Source organism: Athene cunicularia (genome assembly GCF_003259725.1).
Source record: "Athene cunicularia isolate RWA chromosome 11 unlocalized genomic scaffold, athCun1 chr11_part1, whole genome shotgun sequence".
Lineage (NCBI taxonomy): Eukaryota > Metazoa > Chordata > Aves > Strigiformes > Strigidae > Athene > Athene cunicularia.
Window position 1 is genome coordinate 18,226,103 of NW_020799113.1, and position 24,242 is coordinate 18,250,344.

At 45.4% G+C, this 24,242-nt stretch overlaps 1 protein-coding gene across 3 annotated transcripts in view; it reads left to right on the forward strand.

Moving 5' to 3' along the window:
* Positions 1 to 2,619: 2,619 nt before the first annotated feature.
* WDR59 (WD repeat domain 59) overlaps positions 2,620 to 24,242 on the forward strand; it is a 47,332-nt gene continuing 25,709 nt past the window's right edge. Inside the window, exons 1-12 of one of the 3 annotated variants that reach the window (XM_026856616.1) lie at positions 3,456 to 3,484; positions 3,761 to 3,810; positions 5,535 to 5,670; positions 10,160 to 10,245; positions 11,171 to 11,251; positions 13,173 to 13,210; positions 15,199 to 15,287; positions 15,732 to 15,848; positions 16,787 to 16,864; positions 17,878 to 18,034; positions 19,712 to 19,791; positions 21,864 to 21,996. In XM_026856616.1, coding sequence (XP_026712417.1) covers positions 3,770 to 3,810; positions 5,535 to 5,670; positions 10,160 to 10,245; positions 11,171 to 11,251; positions 13,173 to 13,210; positions 15,199 to 15,287; positions 15,732 to 15,848; positions 16,787 to 16,864; positions 17,878 to 18,034; positions 19,712 to 19,791; positions 21,864 to 21,996 — 1,036 coding nt within the window. In that variant the 5' untranslated portion in view covers positions 3,456 to 3,484; positions 3,761 to 3,769. Of the gene's footprint in view, positions 3,811 to 5,534; positions 5,671 to 10,159; positions 10,246 to 11,170; positions 11,252 to 13,172; positions 13,211 to 15,198; positions 15,288 to 15,731; positions 15,849 to 16,786; positions 16,865 to 17,877; positions 18,035 to 19,711; positions 19,792 to 21,863; positions 21,997 to 24,242 lie in introns of all 3 variants that reach the window. The other 2 variants (XM_026856615.1, XM_026856617.1) reach the window with 2 other exon arrangements.

The following is a 24,242-nucleotide window of genomic DNA, read 5'->3' on the forward strand; positions in this document are numbered from 1 at the left end:
GGCCCCGCGGGGCCTTTCGCCGGCTGTGGACGGGGCTGCGCTGGTCTCGGAGCTGTTTGCGCGGAGATAATGCCGAATTCACGAGGCACTTTATTTATAATCTTAATTAGATCTTGGATTTTTTTTTAAAGTATATTGGCAGGCCTAATAGAAGATATTACCACTTCCCACGCATCTTTCTTAATTTTTCCTCTGAGACTATTATAGCTACTTTCTCAGCTGCGATATAAATTATTATTACTCGATTACTAGGAAAAGCGAGTTAGATTTTTTTATATATAAATAGCAGAAATGTTAGTTTTTGTTTTTGAAGTTGCTGGTTACAGAACTCCCCTCAGAGTTTGCTTACATGCTTTCTTAGAAGCTGTTCTAAAAAAGTTGGTTTTTTAAGACGTTGACAGTCGCTTAGCAAAGCTGGATATGGTGAGTCAGCTGTGAACTGGGTTTCAGCAGGAAACCTAGGAAGATTAAAAGAAAATATTTCTGGAAACTCATCTTCTAGTTTACCCTCTTGTGCTGGAGCAATGTCAGCTCTGCATTCACCATTGCAAATAGGAGTATTGAATCCCGTGTGCTACATCCACCCTACCCTCTGTAGGCTCACAAAGTTTTTAATTTTTATACCCCAAAAGCTTTATATCAGGGTTTTGGTTTTTTTTTCCTCCTGGAGTAAATGTTAAAGCAGTCTTGACTGCTGGTGAAGATTTGCTCTTGGGAAACTGGTAATGAGCTTTGAAGGTATGTCTTCTTAGATCACAGATTCAGATTGCATCTGGCTCAGGAGATATGTGGCCTCATGATTTGATTGCTTATTCATAATGATTGGTGTGTGGGAGTGGAGAGGGGAGAGAACAGGTGTTTCCATCCTCTTCTGCAGCAGTTGGTTTCAATCTTGCTCTTGTGCTGGCGTATACCTTTATAGAGAGGTTAACCACTGGTATTTTCATTGTTTAGGTTTACTCTGGTCTGATCCTTCTCGAGCCATTCAGACCTGCCTGCTGTCCTGTATGAAATCAGAGAGCTTCAGTGGCTGGGGCTGCTAGACTACTGCTTCAAGCTAAACTCAGTTATATATTTGGGCTTGAGCATTTTTTTATGAGTCTGCATGAATGTTTTTGCAGATGAGAAACTTGAGCTTGAGAAATTGAAACAGCTTGGCTGTAACCATCCTGTACTGGGCTTGAGCTCTGCCTGTAGGCCACACTATTGCCAAAATCCCTACCCCAAAACCAACTTAAATGGAGATGAAAGCATGGGCAGCTGTTGCATTTATAGCCCATGCATGTCTGTGAGCACTGCAGTTGTCTTTGTTCACTGTGCCAGAGTGTGTCGTGTGAAAACTACAGCACCCAACCTGTAACACTTCACAAAATCCCTGAGTAGTTTGGGGCCAGTATTTCTGTACAAGTGACAGAGGTGCAGTCTCAGCCCTCTTCTGATTTAGATGTGACCTGCAGGCTCTTGTCAGGCTGTCCATGCTATCAAAAGGAAATTAAAGCTCACCGTGTCCAATGGTGAAGTAGTACCATTTGTAGCAACTCAGCGTGTAGATGGGAAGTCGGATACGCAGAGAACTGGTATTTCTTGCTGAGAGTTTGCAGCTCTTAAAAACCAGTATAGCCTTGGCAAATTGAGTTTGTCTTTTGCCTTTTGGGTGAAGGGAATGAAGCTGAGTTCAAAACTGATGGAAGTTCAGACATGAAAAGGTGTTTTCCTTGGCTTGCCTAGCAGAAATCAAGTGAAATGCCAAAGCAGATGTTTGAAGTATGAGAAGATGCTGCCTGAGCTGTGGGCTCAGAGCTGGTTTTCAAGTATGCGGTGTTCCCACCATGCTTATTCACGTAATTGTTACTCATAAACAGCAACTCTAGCTATCCTGATGTTTTAGGATAAAAACTGCTTTCAGGCTTGTTTCAACTCCCTCCTTCCGGAAGGTTGTGCTGTGAAGACTGACATATCAGTACACCAAGCACATTAAATGTCAGCTGTTTGGTTTTTTTCGTGTTGCATAGATAAGACTGTAGAGTTGCAGAGAACTGTTTATTGCCATAAAACAACTTATTTGTGATCCGCCAGAGTAGCAGCCTGACATGTGAAGCTTTTTAGTTCATTCATTACATTTAATTTCATTTTATGATGTTTGGTGCCTGGAAAAACAGTTTACCCATGTTCATTATTCAATTTGTATGAGATCCTGGTGCCAACACCAGAAAAAATAAACTCATAAATGAAATTATCAATCACTTTAAATTTACAGGTTTTTTTCTGTCTTGAGTAAAGATGGCCAAAGCTGTATGAGATATGTCAGCTGACTAGCTCTTTGACACATGAGAAAGTTCTGGTTCTGATAATAGCTTTATTGATCCTCACTAATTCCTCAGGTGTGAAATGTGTGTCTTCTGGGAAAATGTCTTTCCTGCTTGCTTTTTTTACAAATTTAGTAACCTATTTTGTTGTTTCACAAGGTACTGTGAAATCTAGGAAGCTAAAGTTATTTCTTCACAGTTTAGAGATTTTAAAACTAGCTTCTTATTTACAGCATTAGTTTTAGTACCAGGAAGACCTTGACAGAAGACAGTATTTGCTACCTAGGAAAAAGCAATGAAAGTGGATTGTTCCTGGAACAGCAAAAGTGGTGAAGCTCGGCTTTGTTGGGGTATAGATGTAGGCCTGGCTACAAAGCAGGCATAGCTCTTTGCCATGTGGACTTTTGGTCTCTAGTGAAGAATGAGACTGTGATGCTGGTTTTCCCTTAGCTGGGGTACTTCCAAGCAGTGGATGGGCCCTTGGTTGAAAAAATTAGGGTTTTGTGATAGTTATTCTCCTGTCAAATTTGACTGAAATGGAGTGGCATTGCCATATTGTCTGTCTGGGTTTGGTGATGCTTATAAGTAGTAGCTGTGGGACATCCTGAAGTTGTTACATCTGTGCTGAGCAGGATCCTAAACAGCAGTAGAGACATCCTGAGCCTTCAGAGAGGTAGCTTTGAAGATGACAGCAGTTAGTTTGAAGAATATGGGGCATATTCTGATTTTGTACTCTGAATGCTAAAAACTGCATTGAAGTCGTATTTATGTTTATGGGTCGAACTCTTCAGCTTTATTGTCTTGGCAGTTACATGGAATGATCAGCCAATTCCATTCTGAATGAAAAGAGGGGGAGACAATGTTCAAACAGTCTTCTTTCTTTTGTCTTCTTATGGCATTTAAGTTACCTCTTAGCCTTCTTTACAAGCATTGCCAAAGTAAATTCTGATGCCTCTTAGCCATCTCATTTTTGGAGACCAGCCATACACAAATGGTTACACTTCTATCTCCCTGTACACATATAATTAAATCTGGCCCTGCAATGAGAAAGCTCCTGAGCAGGAGAAGAGGCTGATTAATACGGATTATTAGAAATTGCTGACTGAAAGGCTGCAACTGTGATTGCCATAGCAGGGAGAAGGGAGCAAGGTCTCAGTGCCTGTAATGGTGTCTGCTAGGTCTTGTCTTCAGTTTACTCCAAGAAAGATGTTTTCTGTGCACTATCCTGCATCCCAAAATCAACTTCTATACCCTGTCACCCATCTGTGCTTCTTCAAGGGGATGTTACTTCTGCCATCCCTGACAGAAATCAGCCTTGACTCTTTATCATAGCAGTTTATTCCTTGAAGATGAGCTGGCAGGTTTTCCTGAACTCCTCCCCAAAACTGTGTGTTTGACTGAGAAGCTGACCTGGCAGGTATAATTTAGCTTTGTTCTCTCTTTCTTGTTAACAGGCGACGGCGATGTCGGTGGATTGCCTGGGACAGCGTGCAGTACTCTCAGGGTGAGTGTAACAGTCCCCATTAGAAACGTATGACAGTCATTCCCACGAGCCAAATCAGCAACCTTCAAGCTGACCTCAATTGAAGTGCTCATGTATTGTTTCAGAAAGGTACAGCTGAATTCCGTTGAAGGCTTGATGAAAAGGATTCTGGGTCACATTTCCAATGGGATACAGAGTGGAAAGCCAGCAACAGCGGCACAATAAAATACTGTGGTGACTTTCCTTATACATGCTTTCCCAAATCCACTTGTGGGAGGTGGAGCATCATGAAGTACTGTTTGGATTCTACTTGAATTACAGATTTAATTATTTCCTTAAGACAAAATTTGCCCCAAATATTCCTATGGTATACTTGGACAGGGGAGCCAAGCTCTCTGACCTGCTCCTGTGCTGCTTCAGTGCAGGATGATGCTCAACAACAGCAGTAGGTGCCCTAGACTCCAAGCTGCCAGAACACCCAGGATCCTTTGATACAACTCAGAGGCCTGCCAGCTTTAATGTAAACCCTTAACCCAGCAGCCCTGCACAGGAATAACTAGCTCAGCAGCTGGTTTGGGTCTAACTTAATGCCTCTTCCTCCTTACACTGCAGTTTCACAGCTTGCTTATTTGGGCCAACAGCAGGCTGGGGACAACCTGTCTGCCATTCAGCATCGAGTTTGTGGCCCTCTGCTTTTCAGGCTTCTCCTGCAGACTCATCAGCCCTTCAGGGTTTGCCTTCTTTCTTTTAAAGCTGTGTGAGAGCCTCCAAAGGCTTGGCATCTTCACTCTTCAGTAGGAAGCCCTGAGGACTTTGGTCTGGAAACATAGCAAAGATGTTCTTTATGTTTCTTCTCTTGGGAAAATTCGCAGTGCTCAGAGCAGCTGTATGCTTGTTACACAGCTGACATGTGATGCTGGTGTGGTTAATTATATATGGTTCAATATGTTTTGGTACTGGTCTTCCATTAGAGTTCAGCTGGCTCACAGTTATTTCTGTGTGGTTTATCTGCTTGTAAGATGAATCACACTGTGGAGGGAATGATACCTTGCCTAGCTTTGTGGGGAGTTGACCACATCCAGCAGGATGCATGAGCTCAGGTTTAGCATCATGCAAATATGTCTCTGCTGCATTTGGGGTTAGCTCAGGTAAGTAGCATAACCGGATCTGTGCAGGGCTGTGTCCACCCACGTTAATGAGCTGCTGCAGCTGAGCTAGCTCTGTGCAGCTGTACTTGTGCTGTCTGTGGAACCAAGCCCCCCAAAGAGCATGGTGTGGAAAGATGCAGCCACATAGAACCATCTTATGTTTGTCAGGGCTCATTAACTCTTGCTCAGAGCAACCTCTCCAGACTGAAGCTGGCTCTCGTGAAGCTATTGCGTTGCACTCACAGCCCTGAGCCACCTCGGCTCTGCTACTGCAGCATTAGGCCAGCAAAGTGTATTTGGATGTCTGCACCATTTCCCAGTGCTTCCTTTTGTATCCTAGTTATCTGGGGTTTTCTGTGGTCTGAACTACCCATTACGTTTGCAGATCCTGTCTAATTTCAGTGTTTTGTTTTTTAAAACATAGCCCTTCTTTGAAGTATGTGGTCAAATGTGCCATTCTCAGGAATAATATTTTCATCTGTCTTGTCAAATGCTTCTGTTCTTTGCTCCTCTCAGCACAAGGCTGTGAGCTCCTTGTGAGCTTGGGGTTTTGAGTTTAGTCCTGTGCATTACAGCCCCTTTGTGTCTGTCTTGCAGCCGCCGTTTCCTCTACATAGTCAACCTGGATGCACCAAATGAGGGTCATCGAAAGATCTCCCGGCAGAGCAAGTGGGACATTGGGGCAGTGCAGTGGAACCCACACGACAGCTACGCGTACTACTTTGCAGCTTCGGTAAGTTAACTCATTTAAAAGCTGTAACTCATCATCTTCCCTGGTCTTTGATGGGTGGACTTCAGCAGGCTTGGAAGGTTGTACGGAGCTGGCACAGGCACACTTCTGCAAATCACATTGCAAGATCAAGGCCTACCTCTGATTTACTGCCAGTGAGCTATTTGGCTTGACGGCTCTCAGTTATTGGTTGGTCAGTGTTGAATCTAGTTTTGCTTGCTTGTCTTTTATTAAAACACCCTGCCAAATAAGTCGGGCATCCAAATGGTCCTTTTCTGGAAGGAATTGGGGATATGCTCTTTTCTTCCATTCTGTTATGAGATTTGTGCACTTATTGAATTTCTTGCTCTGTGCTGCTTTGTTTTCAGCTCCCTGCCCTCCTGGTGGGACACGGTGCACCAGGCAGTCTGTAAATAGGACGAGTCAATACTGGCTCACTGCTGTAGCAGTCTTGGTTTGCAGGTGGGCAGGGACTGAGTCAGCAAGGAATCCTTATTCAGTGTGTGGAGAAGTAAATAGGCTGGTCTGAAGAAGCAGTAGTGGCCATCCGAGCCTTGAGTGCAGTTTTTGACTCTGATTTTTATTCAGTCTATCATGCTCTGTAGCTTGATCTCCCAGAGCCCTGAGCTTCTGCTAGTGACAGTCTTAGCCATCAACCACAGCGCTGCAGTGGCCAGCACTAGCTGGGTGCAGACTGCTCTCATGGTGAGGTGCCTGTGTTGCAGTGTTGCATCTGCTTTTATAGCCTGAGAGTCCTGGAATAGCTGGGGGTAGAGATATTTCATCTGTTTTTTTGAGAAAACACTTAGCTGAAGGTGCTTTCCTAGGATTTTTGTTACTTTTGCTTCCTGGAATGGCTACAATTAAAGGCAGTCTTAAAAGTGGACCAGTGTCATCAGTTGGGAGCCTTTGCTTCTTTGTTCTGTGACTTTCCCCAGCCTGTCTCATCACAGCTCTGGCACATGACTGACATCTCAAAGGTGCCTTCAGTGGCAGTCTGCTTCTGAGTAGAGAGTTAGTAAAACTTGCAAAAGGGTGTCCTTCAGCACCCCTTCTGGATACAGTCTGTGAAAATCAAAACCAAGTAAGAAACAGGCTGTGTAGGCTGTGAGTAGGGCAAGCAAACTTCTTTTCAGACACATTCTAAAGGCAATATCCAGTCGGTCATTTAATGCTGATCTGAGCAGGACCCTGCTGCAACAGGAAGCTGTGCCCATCTTACCCATCTGAGCACTCCTGTGTCTCGCTGCCCTGAGCAGACACAGGAAGCTGTCTTGTTCCAGGCAGAAACTAGGTGTAGGTGACACCAAACCTCGCTGTTCTTGTTTATAAATTAAGATGCTGAGATGCTCTGGTGATTTAGACATAGTTGCTAGTGCACATCAAGTGAGGAATCCCCAAGATGAAATCAGGCAATGTTTCCAGTTTGAGTCAGAAACACCTCTTTTCCAGCCATCTCACAGTTAGCTGGCATTTTGCATTACAGCCCTGTCCTAGGAGTATGTGCTGCGTTTGAATGAGTGGTGGGGGGGGCTTGGTAGCAGAGGAGGGGGCTACAGTGGTGGCCCCTGTGAGAAGCTTTGCGAAGCCCCTCCCTGGCTCCAAGTTGGACCTGCCTCTGGCCAAGGCTGAGCCAATTGGTGACGGTGACTGTGCCTTTATGATTACCTATTTAAGAAGGGGAACCTGGGAGGAGGAGTTGGAGTTGTGAGGAGAACATCTGTGCAAACACTGAGGTTAGTGGAAGGAAGGAGGAGAAGTGGAGGAGGTGCACCAGTGCAGAGTATCCCACTCTCGCCCCCCTGCCACCCACGGTGGTTTACAGTGGAGCAGATGCCAACTGGGGGCCCATGGGGGGCCCACGCTGGAGCAGGTGGCTGTGCCTGAGGAAGGCTGGAACCCTGTGGGAAGAAGCCCCCACTGTTGTAGTTCAGTGCTGGGAGGATTGCAACACATGGGGGGACCCATGCTGGAACAGCTCAGGAAGAGCTGCAGCCTGTGGGAAGGACTCATGTCAGAGAAAGTTTGTGAATGACCGTCTCCTGTGAGAGGGGAATCATGCTGGTGCCGGGGAAGTATGCGAGAAGTCTGTGTGTGATCTCTTCTCCCCTGCCCCCCACTGAGGAGAAAGAAGCAGCAGGACTGACCATAACCTCATCCCCTGTTCCACTGTGGGGAGGAGGTAGAGAAATGGGGAGCAAAGCTGAGCCCAGGAAGAAGGGAGGGGTGGGGGGAAGGTGTTTTTGAGATGTGGTTATACTTCTCACTGTCCTACTCTGTTAAGTGTTGGTAGCGGTGGTGTTTGAATTAAATTGATGTTCTTTTTCTTCCCCTAATGAGTCTGTCTTTTGCCCGTGACCATAACGGGTGAGTCATCCTTTCTCTGTCCTTATCTTGATTCCTGAGCCTTTTGCTTTATTTTCTCCTTCCCAGTCCTGAGGGGCAAGGAGGGAATGAGCAGCTGCATGGTGCTCAGTTGCCCTCTGAGCTCAAACCATGACAGACTACAGTTTAATTTGTCGTTTTTTTGGAAGTGGGTGTGCTCAGATCTGTGTGTCCCAGGTCAGGTCTGGAGGTGGTGTGAATGTATTTGAGGGTGATACCTAAGGGGGTAAAGATGCATTGAGAAGGCTCAGTCAGCTTGTATTCAGCACTGTGAAGATGAGATTTGCTACTTCTGGACTCAAGCTGGTTGTCAGAACCCTGTAAGTCGACTGCTGAGGTCGTCATTCGTTCAGGTATACCACGCAAGTGTTGTAGGCATCCCTGAGGGTCCTGTCCCTCTGCATCCTGGTGGATGCAATGGGAGTGTAAAATGCTGCCATCCTGTTTGCCAGCAGCTTCACCTGGTTTGAAGTGCCAGTTATCCGAAGTGGTGCAGGCAGAGGGCAAGTCTGTCCTTGTGTTTGGTTAAGGGCTTCTTATTTTTTTAGCCTCTTTCCAGAAGAGCTGAAACACGTCCTCTTGCTGTGCTTGGCTGTGTCTGCCCTCTGGCTGAGGCATATTTCTGAGGACTCCTAAGCTGTTGTTTCAGAAATGCCATTGTTTTCCGTCCTAGATCCTTGTTACTACTTTTGTGTGGCCACAAATGCTTGAACAAGAGGGCAATGAAACTGTTGGAAGCATATACTTATCACAAGCAGCATGGTTTTTTTGAAGATTGTGCTGGGAGGAGCTGTCGTTCTCCCACACCTGGGCAACACTTTCCATGTGAGATGCCCCATAAAGAGTCTGAGAAACTTCTGGTGATCCTTATCTTGTAGCATCAACTTTGGAGTCCTGGACAAATCCCACTGGCTAATTTACCCCCTTAAATATTTTTGTCAATGAGAAACATGCAAAGAGTTTTCCTTGCCCCGAGCTCTTGTGCAGCCCTGCTGTGAGCTATTGGAGAAATGGCATATATTATTGCTGAGCTGGGAGGAGACCTTCCATTTCAGGGAAGGCTGGAGTGTTTTATCTTGTCTGAAAGTTTAAATTCTTATGAAGCAGCTTTGGGATAGAAAAAAACAACCAAACAAAAACACCACCACAATAACCTGTCATAAAACCTGTAAAATAAGTATTATCTTTTCCCTCATCTACCTGTAAGTTTGAAAACAAGAGGCTAATGAAATAAAATTTTGAAGTAATTTTAGTTCTGTTTTTGCAAAATCAACGTGAATTTCCATTCATGGCCCAAGACCCACTGTGCTCAATGCTGTATATGCACCCAAAAAGGCAATTCCTGCCCAGAAAGATTAGAGTTGGCCTGGGCTGAAGTGAACCTTGATTAAGGCAGAACGTGAACTTAAAGCACAATAACTAGTTTCAAGTAACTTTGTGTGTGGCTGCATTTGGGGGAGGATTTATTCCTGGAATGAGTGAAGAAGCCCTAAATAATGTTGTCATTGATTCATCTGCTTTGCTCCTGTGGTTTACAGTTAGTGATAAGCACTTAAGACTTTTCTCCTGGGCTGGCAAGGATGGAAGTACCCTTGAAGAGGTGACCTTGACACCATTAGACTGTATTGTTTGTGTTTGGCAATGGGCCTGATTATCCCAGAAGGGAATCAAGGGAGAGTTGAGGAGGACCAGTGGTGATCCATCATCCCCCTCACTGAAAACTCCAGTTGTGAATCTGAACAGACTGGCAGGGTATTCCTGCAGAGAGAATTTGGCTGCCTTTTGCCTGCAGTTACAGCATGTTGTTAGGAAATAAAGTCTCCAAGAACATAATTTCATGGAAACATTTTGCAATATGCCTTTTTTCCTCCCATTCTTGTTTATCTCTGATTTTAAGTGGGTGTAATTAAAGTGTAAGCTTTTTGACAGTCCTTGCAGCCCGTAGGTTCATCGTTGCTCTCCTGCTTTGGGCAAGGACTTTGCTAATCACAGTGTGACTCATTGGTAACTGAGGTTGTTCACAGTGAAGGGAACCTGGTCCTCACACACGTATTCCTGTCCTACCTTGTTTGCCTGACACTGTCTCCTTTCTTCTATCTAATTTCAGAGCAATCAGCGAGTTGACCTGTATAAATGGAAGGAAGGTAATGGTGAAGTTTGCACATCACTGCAAGGACACACGCGTGTGATCAGGTGAGGAAGAAGTGATGCTGCGCACTACTGGGTGGAAAACAATGGCTTGTTTCCTAAAAGCTGAATGTTTTGATCCTGGCCCCACTCAGGCTCTGCTCTGAGCCTATTTTTGCTTACTTTTCTGGGCCATACTGTCTGCCCCTCTGCCCTGCCTTCCCATTTGGAGATGACATCAGATGTGAAGCAGCTCACCCTCTTGTGGCTCCCCCCCGTATATCAAATTAGCCTTTGATGGCTCAGATTGTCATTGCCTTAGGCTGCTGTGCTTGTACTGAACAGCAACTGTCATCTGGGAAACAGCAGCATGTTTGTTAAATTGAATTCCAGCCGTGTGTGTTTGTGATAGCAGCTTAATTAAAGCAGGTAATCCCAAAGATCAAGTTCACAGTGTGTTATGGTGGTGCAGGGGAGATTTCTGCCTCTGGTTCTAGGAGTGTATTTTAGTGCTGGGCTGGAAATACAAGTGAAGAACTGTTTTTACTACAGCTCCTGAATATGGAAAGTAATCGCAACCCTTGAAATGACTGACTGGAGGCTGTTTGTGGCACAGGTGCACCTGGTGAGCCCAATGGGAAGGCATCCCAGAGTGAAGGGTTGATGCCAAGAATGCAGGGTGACTGAGAGCTTGCTGAGACAAGTGTCCCTTTTACTGTAGTGGAGAGAGCGCACACACAATAGCTGTAAAGTTCAGGGCTAGGAGGATGCTTCACTGGAATTTACTTAGAAGCAATTCATTGCTTCTTGGAATTTACTTAGAGAAATGATTAAGATCTTGCTTTTTACTTAAGGAGTTTCAGTAGATGTCATAGAGTGGCCATGAATTTGTTGGAGAAATGTACTGAGGGCTTGCGAGAAGTTGATGCAAACTGCACGTGCTTTTCACTGACGTGCTTTTCACTGACCCGCTATGATTTTGCATTTGCAGTGACTTGGACTGGGCAGTGTTTGAGCCAGACCTGCTGGTCACCAGTTCTGTGGACACATACATCTACATCTGGGACATCAAGTAAGAATCAGTATGTTTCTGCACTGCAGGGGAATCACTGGACCCCTTCCATAATTTAGCAGCTTGCATGACAAAGCATGCACTGATGGGTGCTGCTCTTCAGCTGTGCTTGCAGGGGCTTTATCTGCTTCCTCTAATCTCAAAGATAGCTTCTGTTCTCCATTTTCAAGCCAGTTCAGAGTCCATGAAGGACAGTAGAGTGGTATGGCTAAGCCACAGTTGCATTCCTGATTGGAAAAAAATACTGACTGGTTTCACTCACTACTCATTTCACAAATTTCCTCAAGAGCTTTTCCTGGAACCCAAGGACAATCCTCAGCCTCTTGGGTTTTTTAGCTGAGTGAATGAGCACCATTTTGTGATCCTGCAGCCATTTTCCACTAAATTCAGTGATTGGTGCTGACTCTCTCTCAGTGGAAAGACTGGTAGTGGTGTTCAGGAACCTTTTCCTGTTTGTGCTTTCCCTTGCTTCCTGGTGCTTTCCGTCACTAGTAATTTCAGGGTAACGGATCTTTCCAAAACCACCAATATTAAAACCCTGTATTTTACACCTGAGAAGCAAGGAGCTGGCACAGGGGCTGCTGAGTTCTCTTGTTGGCTGTACAGCAACTCTTTATGACCCCCGGCAAGTCAGTTTGTTCCTCTCTGCCTCCCTTGCTCAGTTATAATAGGAGGATAATTACATAACCCCACTGCACCAGGCTACCCTAAGGCTTGTTTAGCTCCTATGGAGCACTTAGATCCTTGGTTAAATGGTGCTTGAGAATGGCAATATATTATTAATGTGTAATTAAAAGACATAGAGAGACAATAACTGCTGGTTGCATTTTCCTGCGATACTATCTTAGCACTGAGCAAAAACTAGAGTTCTCTGAAGGTTGTTGTCAGAAGCCCTGCTTTAACTCTGTGCCCTTCCATCATTTTGTGTCTGCATGTATCACTTCTCCAGAAGTGCTTGCTTAGGCAGTTTCTGACTAGCCTCTACATCCCACTTGTGCTGGTAAAGTCTCTGAGCTTGCTGGAGCAGTGAGGTCCTGGGGCTGTTGGCCTCCAGCAAATGAACATCCTGCTGAAGCACCTGTCTCTAATGACACCCTAGGGAGGTAGCCCTGCAGTAAGGGCAGCTGGAAATTCCCCACTTAAATTTTCATGCAAAATAACTTTTTGATTAGGCAGAAATTCTTCAAGGGAGAGGTGCAGTCCATTACAGAAAATGTTCTGCTTTTCAGCAAACACAGAAAGCTGAAGACAATATTCCTGATTTTCACTGGCATTTTTCATGAAAGGGCAGGTGAATTCCTGAAGAACAAGGTTAAGGAGTGAATTAATTGCCTTGATCCATGTCCTGGCTGCCAGGAGTTGTCATGGTGCCACACTGGCTTCTGCTACTGCAGAATGTAGTCTGGGCTTATTTCCTACTAATTTTGGTGTTATATGCTAGACATGAAGTCTTTGCTGTGAAGTCACTGCTCCATCTGCCTTGAATCAGGGTCTGCAGAGGCTTGACAAACACATCAGTGGCTTTTGTCAAGTTTTTGCACAGCTCTGTTTGTTCCTTTTAATCATCCTAGGAAAAGCTGTTTTGTTGCTTCCTGCAGCAACACTTTGTAAACCCAGTTGCCTTGCCTGCCCAGTTGCAGCATGCCACACTTGGCATGTGTTTGTCCTTCTAGGCCCCTCCAACTCCACTCTATCCTAAACTTACTGCTGTATGTGGTGGCAAGACAACATGGCTGTTGTCCTCCAGCTGGTCACCTCTTTCTTTCTTCCGTTTAAGATGGTGTATTTGGTTAGCAAGAAGGCACGTTAGCTCCCAAGAGGCAGCAATAAAATTAGTCCTGGAATAGCAGGGAGATCACTGAGGTGTCTGGACCTGCTGGGCTATGCCATGGGCGCTCACATTAGCCTTCTTGTGTTTCAGAGACACTAGGAAGCCTACAGTCTCCCTCTCTGCAGTTGGTAAGTATGGCGTGTGTGTGATATAGGCTTGTTTAATGCCTACATTTAGTGTCATATGTCCCTGCTGGTATTTCTTCCTCCCTTCATGCTCCAAGGATAAACATGGCAGAGTACAGAAGTGATTGTCCCGTGTACGAGCCCAAGAGGCTCTAGTTCACAGCTCGTTTTGCAGAGTTCAGAGGGGATGTGGAGCCCTTGGAGATTCCCAGGCATGGAGGGCAATGCTGGTACTTGGACTGACTGTCCTGAAATTGGTGGACAGTCATTTGTGCCTTTTAGACATGGCTCCTTCCCTGCTTATCCACTGTGCTGCCCTGTTTGTGCTGTGTTGCCTTGTCTGCAATTTCTCCGTGTCCTTTTTTACATTTGACTAAATCAGCTGAGAACCTAAATCTCACACCAGGCAGCGGTGTTGCCTGCTGCCGCCTGCCAGCCTGCCCCCTTATTTACTGAGGGGCTGGGTACATTACCTGCCTGCCTCTGCTTCCCTGGGGTGCCTTCAGTGTGCAGGGAGCCGCAGTGGTGACACCAAGGTGCTCTCTTTGGACCACACTTGCTCTGGAAAGACACTTGTCATGGCTGTTGGCAGCGTGACTGTCCAGCTGCTTGTAATAGTGCCTGCTGGCAGGTGCTGCTGTGTGTCAGTCCTCCCCAGCTGCCTGTTGGAACTGGGCAAAGTATGGATGATGAGCAAAACGTCCTTTTCCTGACTAACTGTCCCCAGTATTACAGCAATTCTCGTAGCACATAACTCTTATGCTCTGCTGCTTAGATCTCCTTAGGCTACACATCTTCAGTGGCTTCCCCTTCCCTCCCAGCCAGCAAACCTCTCCATCACAGCCATGCAAAAACCTTAACTGAAGCAGAAAGAAGCAGCGTTTTGTTCTGGTGCCAGGGGTGAGGTTTCACAGGTCAGCTGAGCCAGCCTAGCAACTAGCTCCCCAGAAAGCTTCCTTCCTCCTGTGCCCGATTCTGTTTAGTGCTGATCCAGATGTTTGTGCACCCTTCAGTGAATGAATCGACTCAATCAACTGGCAACCTGTTTGCAGCTTTTTTTCCCCTGGACTAGCTTTTTGCTGGGTTGCCATGATGAATCTGTTCACTGTGCAGCAGGAGGTGGGTAGTGAAGGTGGGACGTAGTAGCAGGCTGGTATCTGTTTAGCTTTCTCATGGACATCACCTTCCTGATAGCTTAAAATGTTTTGAAAATACTGCCAGTTATTCTGAACGTGAGCAGGATGAACAAAATGTGTATTTCTCTTACAGTATCTGAACAAGCCATATCAACCAGAGCTGTGTTTTGCTTCTTATTAGACATAGCCACCCATTTTCTGATTTTAGGCACTTGACTGAATCTCTTGTGATATCATATATAATCATACCTGGACCATCATCCAGTTTATTTACAATGCCATTTATGTCTTTTGACTTCTGTGGTGTATTTTGACAGGTGGGCCTTCTGGTCCACCCAGTGAGTCTACCTCTAGCTGGCCAGGCACAAGGTCCTCCTGCACTGCAGCCTTCTACACTTATATTTTAATAATAGCTCAATAACACTGGTTCCCTGTATAGCATCAGATCGTATAGAGGGTGTTGGGGAGACAAATGAATCAATCTTTAAGCAGCTAGAGTGAAAACAGAAGGGATTTCAGAGGAAGGTGATGAACCTGCAGTTTTGTCGGGAGGAAGTTGCTCCATCTGAGCTAATGGACACGAGTTATATAATTGGGTACAACCCATCGCTAGAAATTGTGATGCAGGTCTCTAGGCATGTAAGTGGAACAGTCTTGCTGTGTGATCCTGAGGACACAAACACTATTCTGAGGAATGAGGAGTTAATCCTTTTCATGCCATCCTTCATGCTGACGTGGGATATCTGTCCTCTGAACTGCCTTTCCTGTGCTAAGGAGTTCAAAGCCCAGGTCAGGGGTCTGCTGTGCCATTTACTTTTTAATTACTTGTTTTGACCTGCTCTATTTCTGCTGCAGCTGGAGCTTCCCAGGTGAAATGGAACAAGAAAAATGCCAACTGTTTAGCAACAAGCCATGACGGGGATGTCCGAATATGGGACAAAAGGGTAAGCTGAGGGGTTTTTTGAGCAGTTGGGGCATATTCCCACCTACCCAATACAGACATCTGCCTGGTCACAGATAAATACTGAGAAGAATCTACTACTTTATCCCAAATCTCTCTTGTGGGTTGATTTAAACTAGAGGGAACTGGGAGCCCACGAGCCTGAAGAGAGCAGGTAGATAGCTGCCTTCCCCAGAAACTGCCCACAAATATTTAGCTCTCATATTACTTCACTGTTTTATTGAGTATAAAGTATTGTTCAGGGCTGCACTTGATGACTGGAATTTGCCACACCTTCACAGGACCTTTTCTTCAACTACTTTTGCTGAGCTATTTGCCTTTCCCCAGCTGGAGCCCTTGCCCTTGTTAAAGTGTCCCTTTTTATGCCATAGAACTAGACCAAATTTCAGAAGTCCTGTGCTGAGAAGGAAAATGTCTCTCCTTGCAGAAACCCAGCACTGCAGTAGAGTACTTGGCAGCTCATCTCTCTAAAATCCACGGTCTGGATTGGCATCCTGACAATGAGTATACACTGGCCACTTCCAGCCAGGACAACTCTGTCAGGGTAAGTGTCGCTTCTGGGACTTCTGCTTGGGAGATGTCAGGATGGTGGAGCAGGTCCCCTTCTACTGATGCCGAAGTCTTGGGGAGTGCTTGCCATTAGCAAGGCCTGGATCCTTATTTTTTGGTTTCTGGCAGCCTGTGTTGAGCCAGGGGTGCACTTACAGAACAGGCAGAGAAATCATTGCAGGATGGGTGCACATATGTTTACCACATATCTGTGGTGGTTTGGGCAGTACTGAAGCTGAAAACAACCGCCTCTGCTTGTTGCTTGCCAGAAGGGAGCTGGCCGCACATGCCATAAGAGCCTGCTCCCCAAAATGCAGTGTTGCCAGTCTCGGGCTGATTACAGCAACCTGGGGGGATACATAGTCCAGCTCCTGGGGTTCCCAAACTCTTATCAGTAAGAGCCTGCCTGCAAGCATTGCTATGCAGGGCCTTTTACCTGGGAGGAAATAGCGTGCTTTGTATGTGAGCCAGATGGAGCTCATACACATTTAGCTAAGCTCTGAGGCAAATGCAAGTGATGTGTATTCTAGCAAAGCAAAAGGTTAGATTCTTCATTATGAAATTAGCAGTAACAGCACGGTGGGCCTGCCTCCAGTCTGGACTGGCACATTGGCTGGGAGCCTGCAGGGTACCTTGTAGCTCTGAAAGCCCAAGCAGGCTTCCTGTCTCCCTGCTCTAATTACTCAAGCTATGATCACTGTGAATATGACCCCAAGTCGCTTGTTGTCTGAGGAATGCTGCCAGATGCTGATAGCTTGATATTTGTCCTTTGGGGGCCATCTCTGCTACTAATGAATGGGATTACCAATGATGCTGTGGGCACCCTGGCATGTTTTTCACTCTGTTATATCTGCAAGCCACATGGAAAAATGCAGCCTGAAAGTACAGCCAGCTGACTCCTGCCTTTGCTTGTCTTTTTTGGTTTTTTTGAAGTTCTGGGATTACCGTCAGCCTCGGAAATACCTCAATATCCTTCCCTGCCAGGTTCCCGTCTGGAAAGCAAGATACACAGTGAGTGAGAAACTCCCACCAGCCTCACTTGTGCTGTGAGAGCAAATGCACAAAGGGACGTTAAATAAAGAACTGCTGAAGGACTTCTCACCAGTTCTACTGCTGGACATTATTAAGTTGATTTTAAAAATCCCTCTTGGTGCTTAAAAGGCCTAGAAAAGGAATATCCACAGTGAGGGGCATTCAGGAGGAGGAATGATGAGCAGTGAGAGATCCCAGTCTTGGGCATCATCCTGTGGGGTGAAAATCCAGGGGCAGGTGGTTGGCTCTGGGACCAGAAGGCTCAGAAAGTGACTGCTGCTCTCGCTGTCCTGTTTTTCCACTCAGCTACCTGTTGCACAGAGCAGTGCAGCAGCTGTCTTCCTACTCTGAGTGCTTCGTCTACTCGCAAGGTTTCCAAGTGTGCCACCGTGGGCACTTACAGCATATCAAATCCAAGAACTGTTGCCTTTTACAGAGCAAGCACCCAGCCATGTTTAGCAAAGGCTCTTAACATCAGCCATATCCGTTCTCTTTCCCAGACATCTGAATGTGGCCTGAAGCCAGTGCTGTGCCTTGAATGTTTGATCCCCTTCCCCTGTCCCCGTGGTGGGGAATGTAGGACTGGGTTCCAGTGTTCCTCTGAGTGTTATGACCCCAAGCAGCTGCTGGGGCTCAGTCCCCATGTAGCATTTCTCGCAGCTCCAGGCAAATTGCAGTAAGGATCCTATGTGAAAAGTCAGTGGTGAAATCCCTCCAGCCTCCCAGCTGAAAAGTGAGGCAGCAGCAGAAAGAAACTACTAATCTTAAGTGAGCTGCATTGAATATCTCAGTGTACTATATCTTATCCCTTGTAAGACAGTGTTTTTGCACAGCAGTTGCCTTGGACCCTTAGGCCTGGTTCTGTTTTGTGCTGAGCTCTTTTAAAACCCATGCATTCTTGTTGGTGGGAAAAGGGAAAAATTAGAGTATGATAACAGCAGCATGGGACCGTAACTCTGCAAGGCTAACAGGAAGGGTGTTTCTCCCTCAAGCCTTTCAGCAATGGACTGGTGACAGTGATGGTCCCCCAACTCCGTCGGGAGAACAGTCTCCTTCTCTGGAATGTCTTTGACTTGAACACGCCTGTTCACACTTTCGTGGGACATGATGATGTGGTGCTGGAGTTTCAGTGGAGAAAGCAGAAAGAAGGTGAGTTCAGGGCTGGGTGTGCTCTTTCCCCTGTCCTGCGGCCATTGACTAACGAGGGGTGTGGAGGCCTGACTCCTGGCTGCAATGCTTATGCTATCACCCTTTGACTCTTGTCTTTCCTTGGAGTAGCTCCTACCCACTTTCCTGCCCCTGCCTCCCAAGCTACAGCTGTTTTATACTTGCTTTATGGCAGTGCCCACATAAGCCCTGTTGTGTCCATGCTAACAAAGCAAATGCTGAGTGGGTCAGTGGTGACTCTTAATTGCTTCCACTGTCCTGTGAGTCTATTTTTAAATGGATCTTTCAAATAAATTGTGCAAACTATTAGATGGGTGCATGAGTGCAGGCACCCTGCTCCTGCTCAGAGCTGCAGGCTAACCAGTTAACCCCTCACACCACTGCCTGGACCAGCAGTCCCAGACCACAGACCCAGTGAACCCACCTTATCTGTGTGCTGACAAAAACAGGGGAGGAAGAGCATGGGATAGAGAGGGTGCTGTTGGAGTTCAGTCCTGACTAAATTTTCCAGTGTAGGCAACTAAATATAGGAGATTCCATATTAGAGGCTGGATGACCACACAGCCAGCTTTGTTTCCAGCACCTCAGCTGCCATCGACAGAACAAGCACGTCTGGCTTTGGTGTCATTTGTGGTATGGCTTTGCGGTGCCATGTAAAAGTTCTGGTCCAACCCTGTGCCACCAGCTGCTGGGGTAATTCAGTGAAGTCACTTTTTTTCTCTACCTTGCTTTTCCTCTCAAAAAGAGGAGAGTGATATAGAACCATGTTAGGATCTGGAGATGCAGTCTAAGACAGCCTGTAAATGAACATTCAAGCAGACTTGAACCACAGTTGTGTTGTCTTAGCTAAGTTAATATGTGAGGCTGGAAGTTGTGCTTGTCTTGAGCAATGTAAATCAATCATACAAGCATTCCAAGTCTGCTTCAATGCAGAGACAACCAAGATAGCACAAATCTCCTTCCACAGAGTCTACTGTGCTGTATTTAGACAGCCCCTGTGCCTCAGCAGAGGGGTGTAGGAAGCAGCTGTGCAGCAGCATATTCTTAAGTGGAGCAGCTGTTTGACAAGGGAAACTTAAACTGTATCACAAGGCCTAAATGTGGGCATAAATGTCTGTGTACTGTTATCTGTTAATAGATAGTATGTGGCTAGATGTATTTCATTACAACCTGAACTTGTCTTGACATCATCCAAGTCTTTCAGAAGGAAAAAGGGGGAGGGCAGAACCAACTTCTCTTAGCTTAGAAATGTTTTGAAACATCCGCATCTTGAAACAGATATGATGAGCTAAAAGATATTTGACTCTAAGTTTATCGTAAAAATAAATCTGTTTCTCAACTATATTATTTCTTCTGTTAAATAAGTATGGTAGTAGATCTTGTTCACTTCTACTTGGAAGACTTGCACCACATTCATTATACTTTGTGCTTTCTCGCCTGGAAATTATGCCCCATTTAGAGGTGTGGTAACCGTGGTTCAGGGAGGTGTAAATCCTGATGTACCTAGGTCAGTTTGAAGCAGAAGAGGACTCTCTGCCTTTCAGTTTAGTGCCTTATCCATTGGATCTCCCTGCTGGCTTGTCTGAATCTGTTTACACAAAACACAGGACTGAGTCTCTGTTTACAGCTGGGTCTATAAGTTGTTTTTGTCCTTTTTAGGTTCTAAAGACTACCAGCTGGTTACGTGGTCCCGTGATCAGACCCTGCGGATGTGGCGGATTGACTCTCAGCTGCAGAGGGTATGTAAACACTTTTGCTCTTGAACTGTAGACGGTTTTCTTACAGGCTGGATTCACCTCCCTTGCTTCTCACTCCCAGTCCCTCCTCTGATGTCCTAGAGCTGCAGACACAGCAGCCAGCTGCCACTTCACTTTCCTCTTCCACACCAGCCCAGAAACATCCCCAAGAAGACCTGTGATGACGCCTCTCCGTGTCTGTGCCTCAAAACCTTCTGTGGAAGTGCAAGGCCACTCTGTTGTATAACTGTAAATATAGAATTCTTTTGGGGAAGGTGCCTTCCACTTCCTCCCCTTGCTTCCACTGCCTCTTAGCCTGGTGCAGGCAGTGTGAATCCTGTTGTTCCACTGTCTGGCAGCAGTTACAAATTGCTGGTGCAATTACTAGAACAGCTGTGCTGGGTCAGACTGGAGGTTCCTATGGCCACGATGGCCCATATTGTCTTGTCTCATTTTCAGCTGTGGGTATCTTGGAAGGGGATAAGAATGAGGCAAGTACGCAGTGATGTTTCTCTCACGTGCCCTGCCAGCCTCCTGCAGTTCACAGCTTAGAGGCTCAGTGAGTCTGCCATCTTTGTATTTGACAGAGCTTGATGAGTTTCACTTCCATAGACTTATTCTGTTTTTTCCTGGATCTGTGCAAAGTTTTGTCATCTTAAACATCCTATCAAGGAGTTTCGTGGCTTTTCCACATGTTGTGTGAAAACCCAGCTCCTTTCATTTGTTTATTTTGCAACCTGCTAGTTTCACTACATTGAAGATTAAATGAGCAGCCATCTTTTTGTGCTACTGATGATTCTGTAGGCCTCCTCAGCTGCCTCCTTTTTCAGATCAAAAGATCTTGATTTACTTCATCCTTTCTACAAGAACTTTGGTTGTCCTTTTGCCTTTCATGACAGTTTTTTTTAGTTCTACTACATACTTTTTGGGATGGGGATCTGAACTTTGTTCTTTCCAAAGAATCCTCAGTACTTGGTTTGTTTTCAAAATTGTGGGGCATAATTCCATGAAAACATCAGATTAGTCTGGCCTCTACATCTTATTCCCTCAGTCAGCTTGAACTTGCTGTTTTTTCCTTTATGTGCGTTTCTTTATATTTACCTGACCTGAAGTTCATCTTTCATTTTATTGATAATACAGTTATATCTGTAAGGTCCTTCTGTGGTTGATTGCAGTCAGCCACTCTCTTTACTACCCCAGAAAACTTGGCATCAGCAAATCTGGTCATGTTGCTATTCACCTGCTGTTCCAGGTTTTTAATGAGTAAGTTGAGAAGAATGTGTCCCAGCACAGATCCTGCAGGAGTCCTGTAGGTCTGTAACAAAATTTTTCTGTGAAAAATGACCCTTTACTCCTATCTGATATAATTGTGAATATTTGATTTCATTTCTGTCTTTAAATCAATTGTCCATCCATGTCAGAGCCTTTACTCTTCCTCTGCTGGCTCCCACTCTTTTGTCCTTGTCTTTGTCTGGATCAAACCACACACAATGGCATGTTGCTGGTGACCAATGCTGTAATTTGCTACACTGTGCCATTATCCTTTCTCCTCTCTATGTTTCTTCTCTTCATCTTCCCTGTTTTCTTGTGCTGAACTTAAAATACAAGTTTTCATCGTCTCTTTTTGATGCAGGACCTAGAACACAAGGGCCCCTAGGCTGTTCCTGGGTCTCTGGATCTTACTGGAGTGTAAATATCAAAAGCAGAAAGTGTGCTACTATTACACCTGATCTAAAAAATTGAACTGGTTTTGACAAATTAAGGAATTAAAGTAATATCAGCTTTAGTTTTGATTAAAGTAAAACATCTGTTATTTAGACTGGCCCTGTCAATGAAGTGGCTTTGTGAGTGGGAGACTTGGCCAGGGTGTCTGAGGCAAGAGAGCAGAGGATGCTGGAAAGTGGAAGATTGGCTGTCTTTGTCACAGAAGCAACGCCGAGGTCTTAGTCATGACTGCTGTGTGGACAGACCTATGCTGCAAATTCAGCTCCCTGAAGAAATGAGTTGTTTAGTGGTGGCTCCTTCCACAGTCTGGTTTCTGTTGTGCAGTATGTAGGTGTGTTTCTTTTTTTCAGCTTTGTGCTAATGATATCCTGGATGGAGTTGAGGACCTCATCGATGGGATTTCTCATCTGCCAGAGCCAGACAAGACCCTTCATCCCCAGGATTCAGAGCCCCAGCATAATTCTGGACATGGGGATGAGGAAGGTGAGACAAGCGATGGGCCGTGGAACTTCAGACACAGCTGTCTGTGTTGGGAAGAACATGCATCTTGGCATAAGAAAATAACTTTGTAGGCATAGTCCAAACTGGTGCTGTTTCAAAGGTTAATGAATTCCCCATCTGGAAGGAGGGAAAACGCTAGAGGTTTCTCAGGATGGTCCTTCCCAAGTTTTTTCTCCTCTAACACAGTGATTCTAGCTGTAAAACAAAGCTCTTCCTTGTCACTAATATAATTTAATTACATTCTCTTTAGGTCATAGTTGTGGCTTGCTGCCAAAAATAAGGCAATCAGAAAGTAAGTTCTGGCCCTTAAGAAGGTAGATTAGTTTAAGCTGGGAGATGAGCCCACGAAAGAGGGGAGCATATGGTAAGGCACTCTGACACAAGCTGCTTGCATCACACCTGGTATCTAAACACTTCTGCTGGGATCAGTGTGTGAACTGATTGAACATGGAGATGTTTGCTGGTGTGTTCTCCCATCCACCAGAAGTCGTGTGGAAAGAGCAAGTGGATTTTTGCTCACATATTAATGAGAGGTGGCTGGCAGAGCAGAAGGGGAGGGATGGTGTCTTCGACTTCTGAATACAGATGGATGGATGGGAATAGGTCAGAGGCTTTAGCAGAAAGCATTGATTTAGCTTTATGGAAGAGAAGGCATCAAGGAAGGAATGCAAAGGAGGGTTTGGGTGGTTAAGGCTCTGGCAGGGTTAAACATTCAGGGTGTTAGTGTTTGAAGAGTGTACGTACCAGAATAGAAGAGATTGCAGCAGCTGAGACCCGTGGCAATGATTTGCATGTGAAAAAGCTGTCTAAAGAGATTTCTGTATGTAAACCTGTGGAAGAAGAATTGGGAGCTCCCATGCCTTTGTCTCAGCTTGGGTTTAAACTCACAGTTCCTTTCTGTATTGTAGCAGGGTGCCACAATGGATCCCCATGTGAAGGCCTTACAGGAAAGTGATTTGATTTGCCCTTTGACTTGCCAACAAACTGGAGAGAGGGGGAAGAAGTGGTCTAATATCTGTCCTTTGAATAAAGGAGACAGCTGTGAGGTCCCTTAGGAAAAGCATCTCTTCCTAACTGGAAGTTTCCTGCCCAGCAAATCGCAGTGAAGTTCCTCTCTGCCACCTGTCCTGTGTGGCAGCAGAGAAAGTTTCTAAAAGTCATCAGCACCTCCATCTACATGAGAGTTTTATAATATGGTAGAAAAAGCCCTGGCTACATGTGCTCACCATGAGCAGTACTGTGTGGGGAAGCATGGCCTCTCTTGCTCCAGCTGAGAGCATTAAGTGTTCTCATTCTGGCTGCCTGACCTCTCTTTTTTCCACAGGAGAAAGTTAACTCTCTCACTGTCCCTGATGAGGTCACGTTCATATGTCCTATGTGGTTTCTGTGTGAGTGTGGCCTTGGTTCAGACTGGTAGGGTTTCCCTTGCAGTCAAAGGGGATGAAAATGGCTTTCCTGTAGCAGGGTAGATTTTGCTGCAAATACCATGACTGCAGGATTAATGCACAGGCAAGTCTCTAGGTATGAATTTCAGTCCTCTCTAGCCTAAAAGCTATTGTGTTTCACCCTGGAGGTGGCTGCATTTCAGCTGCAGACAAAGTCTCCATGTTATATTAGTAAAGCACTTTGGGGGATCTTTGAAGAGAACAGTGCTCAGAAGATAAATCAGAAAGCCCACCAGCTGTGTCTTCAGTGTACAGCTCTCCTCACTGGCTGCTGCCTGTAAAGGATCTTTAGGAATCTAGACAAATATGTGGGCTTTGGGGGATTAAAAACTAATCAGAAGGGAATGGGAGGAGAAGACAAAGGGAGGGTGCTGCCCATATTGGGAACTTCAGAGATGGCTTTTCAGTAAGCTGTGCGGTGTCTTGAGCTAGAAATTATCTTCCCTGAGAGCCACTGATCTTCTTTTAATCCCCTTTTCAGCTCCCTTTTGTGAAGTATATCTCGGCACTATAATAAAATCGCAATTGGGAATGAGCAGCTAAGCATCCTATTTACCCAAATTCAGCAACCCACTAGGCAGCAGTAAAACCAGATAAATTTGTCCCAACAGCAAAGTCAGTAACTTTTAGGCAAATGCCCGTAAAAGAATAACTTTTTGCATTTCTTGCAATTTATTTTCTTGCTAAGAATAGTCTGTGCCATGTGATATTTCAATCATGAGAATGACAACTGAATAATTGGGATTTCCCTTGTGTACTTGGAACCATCATCAAAAATACAGT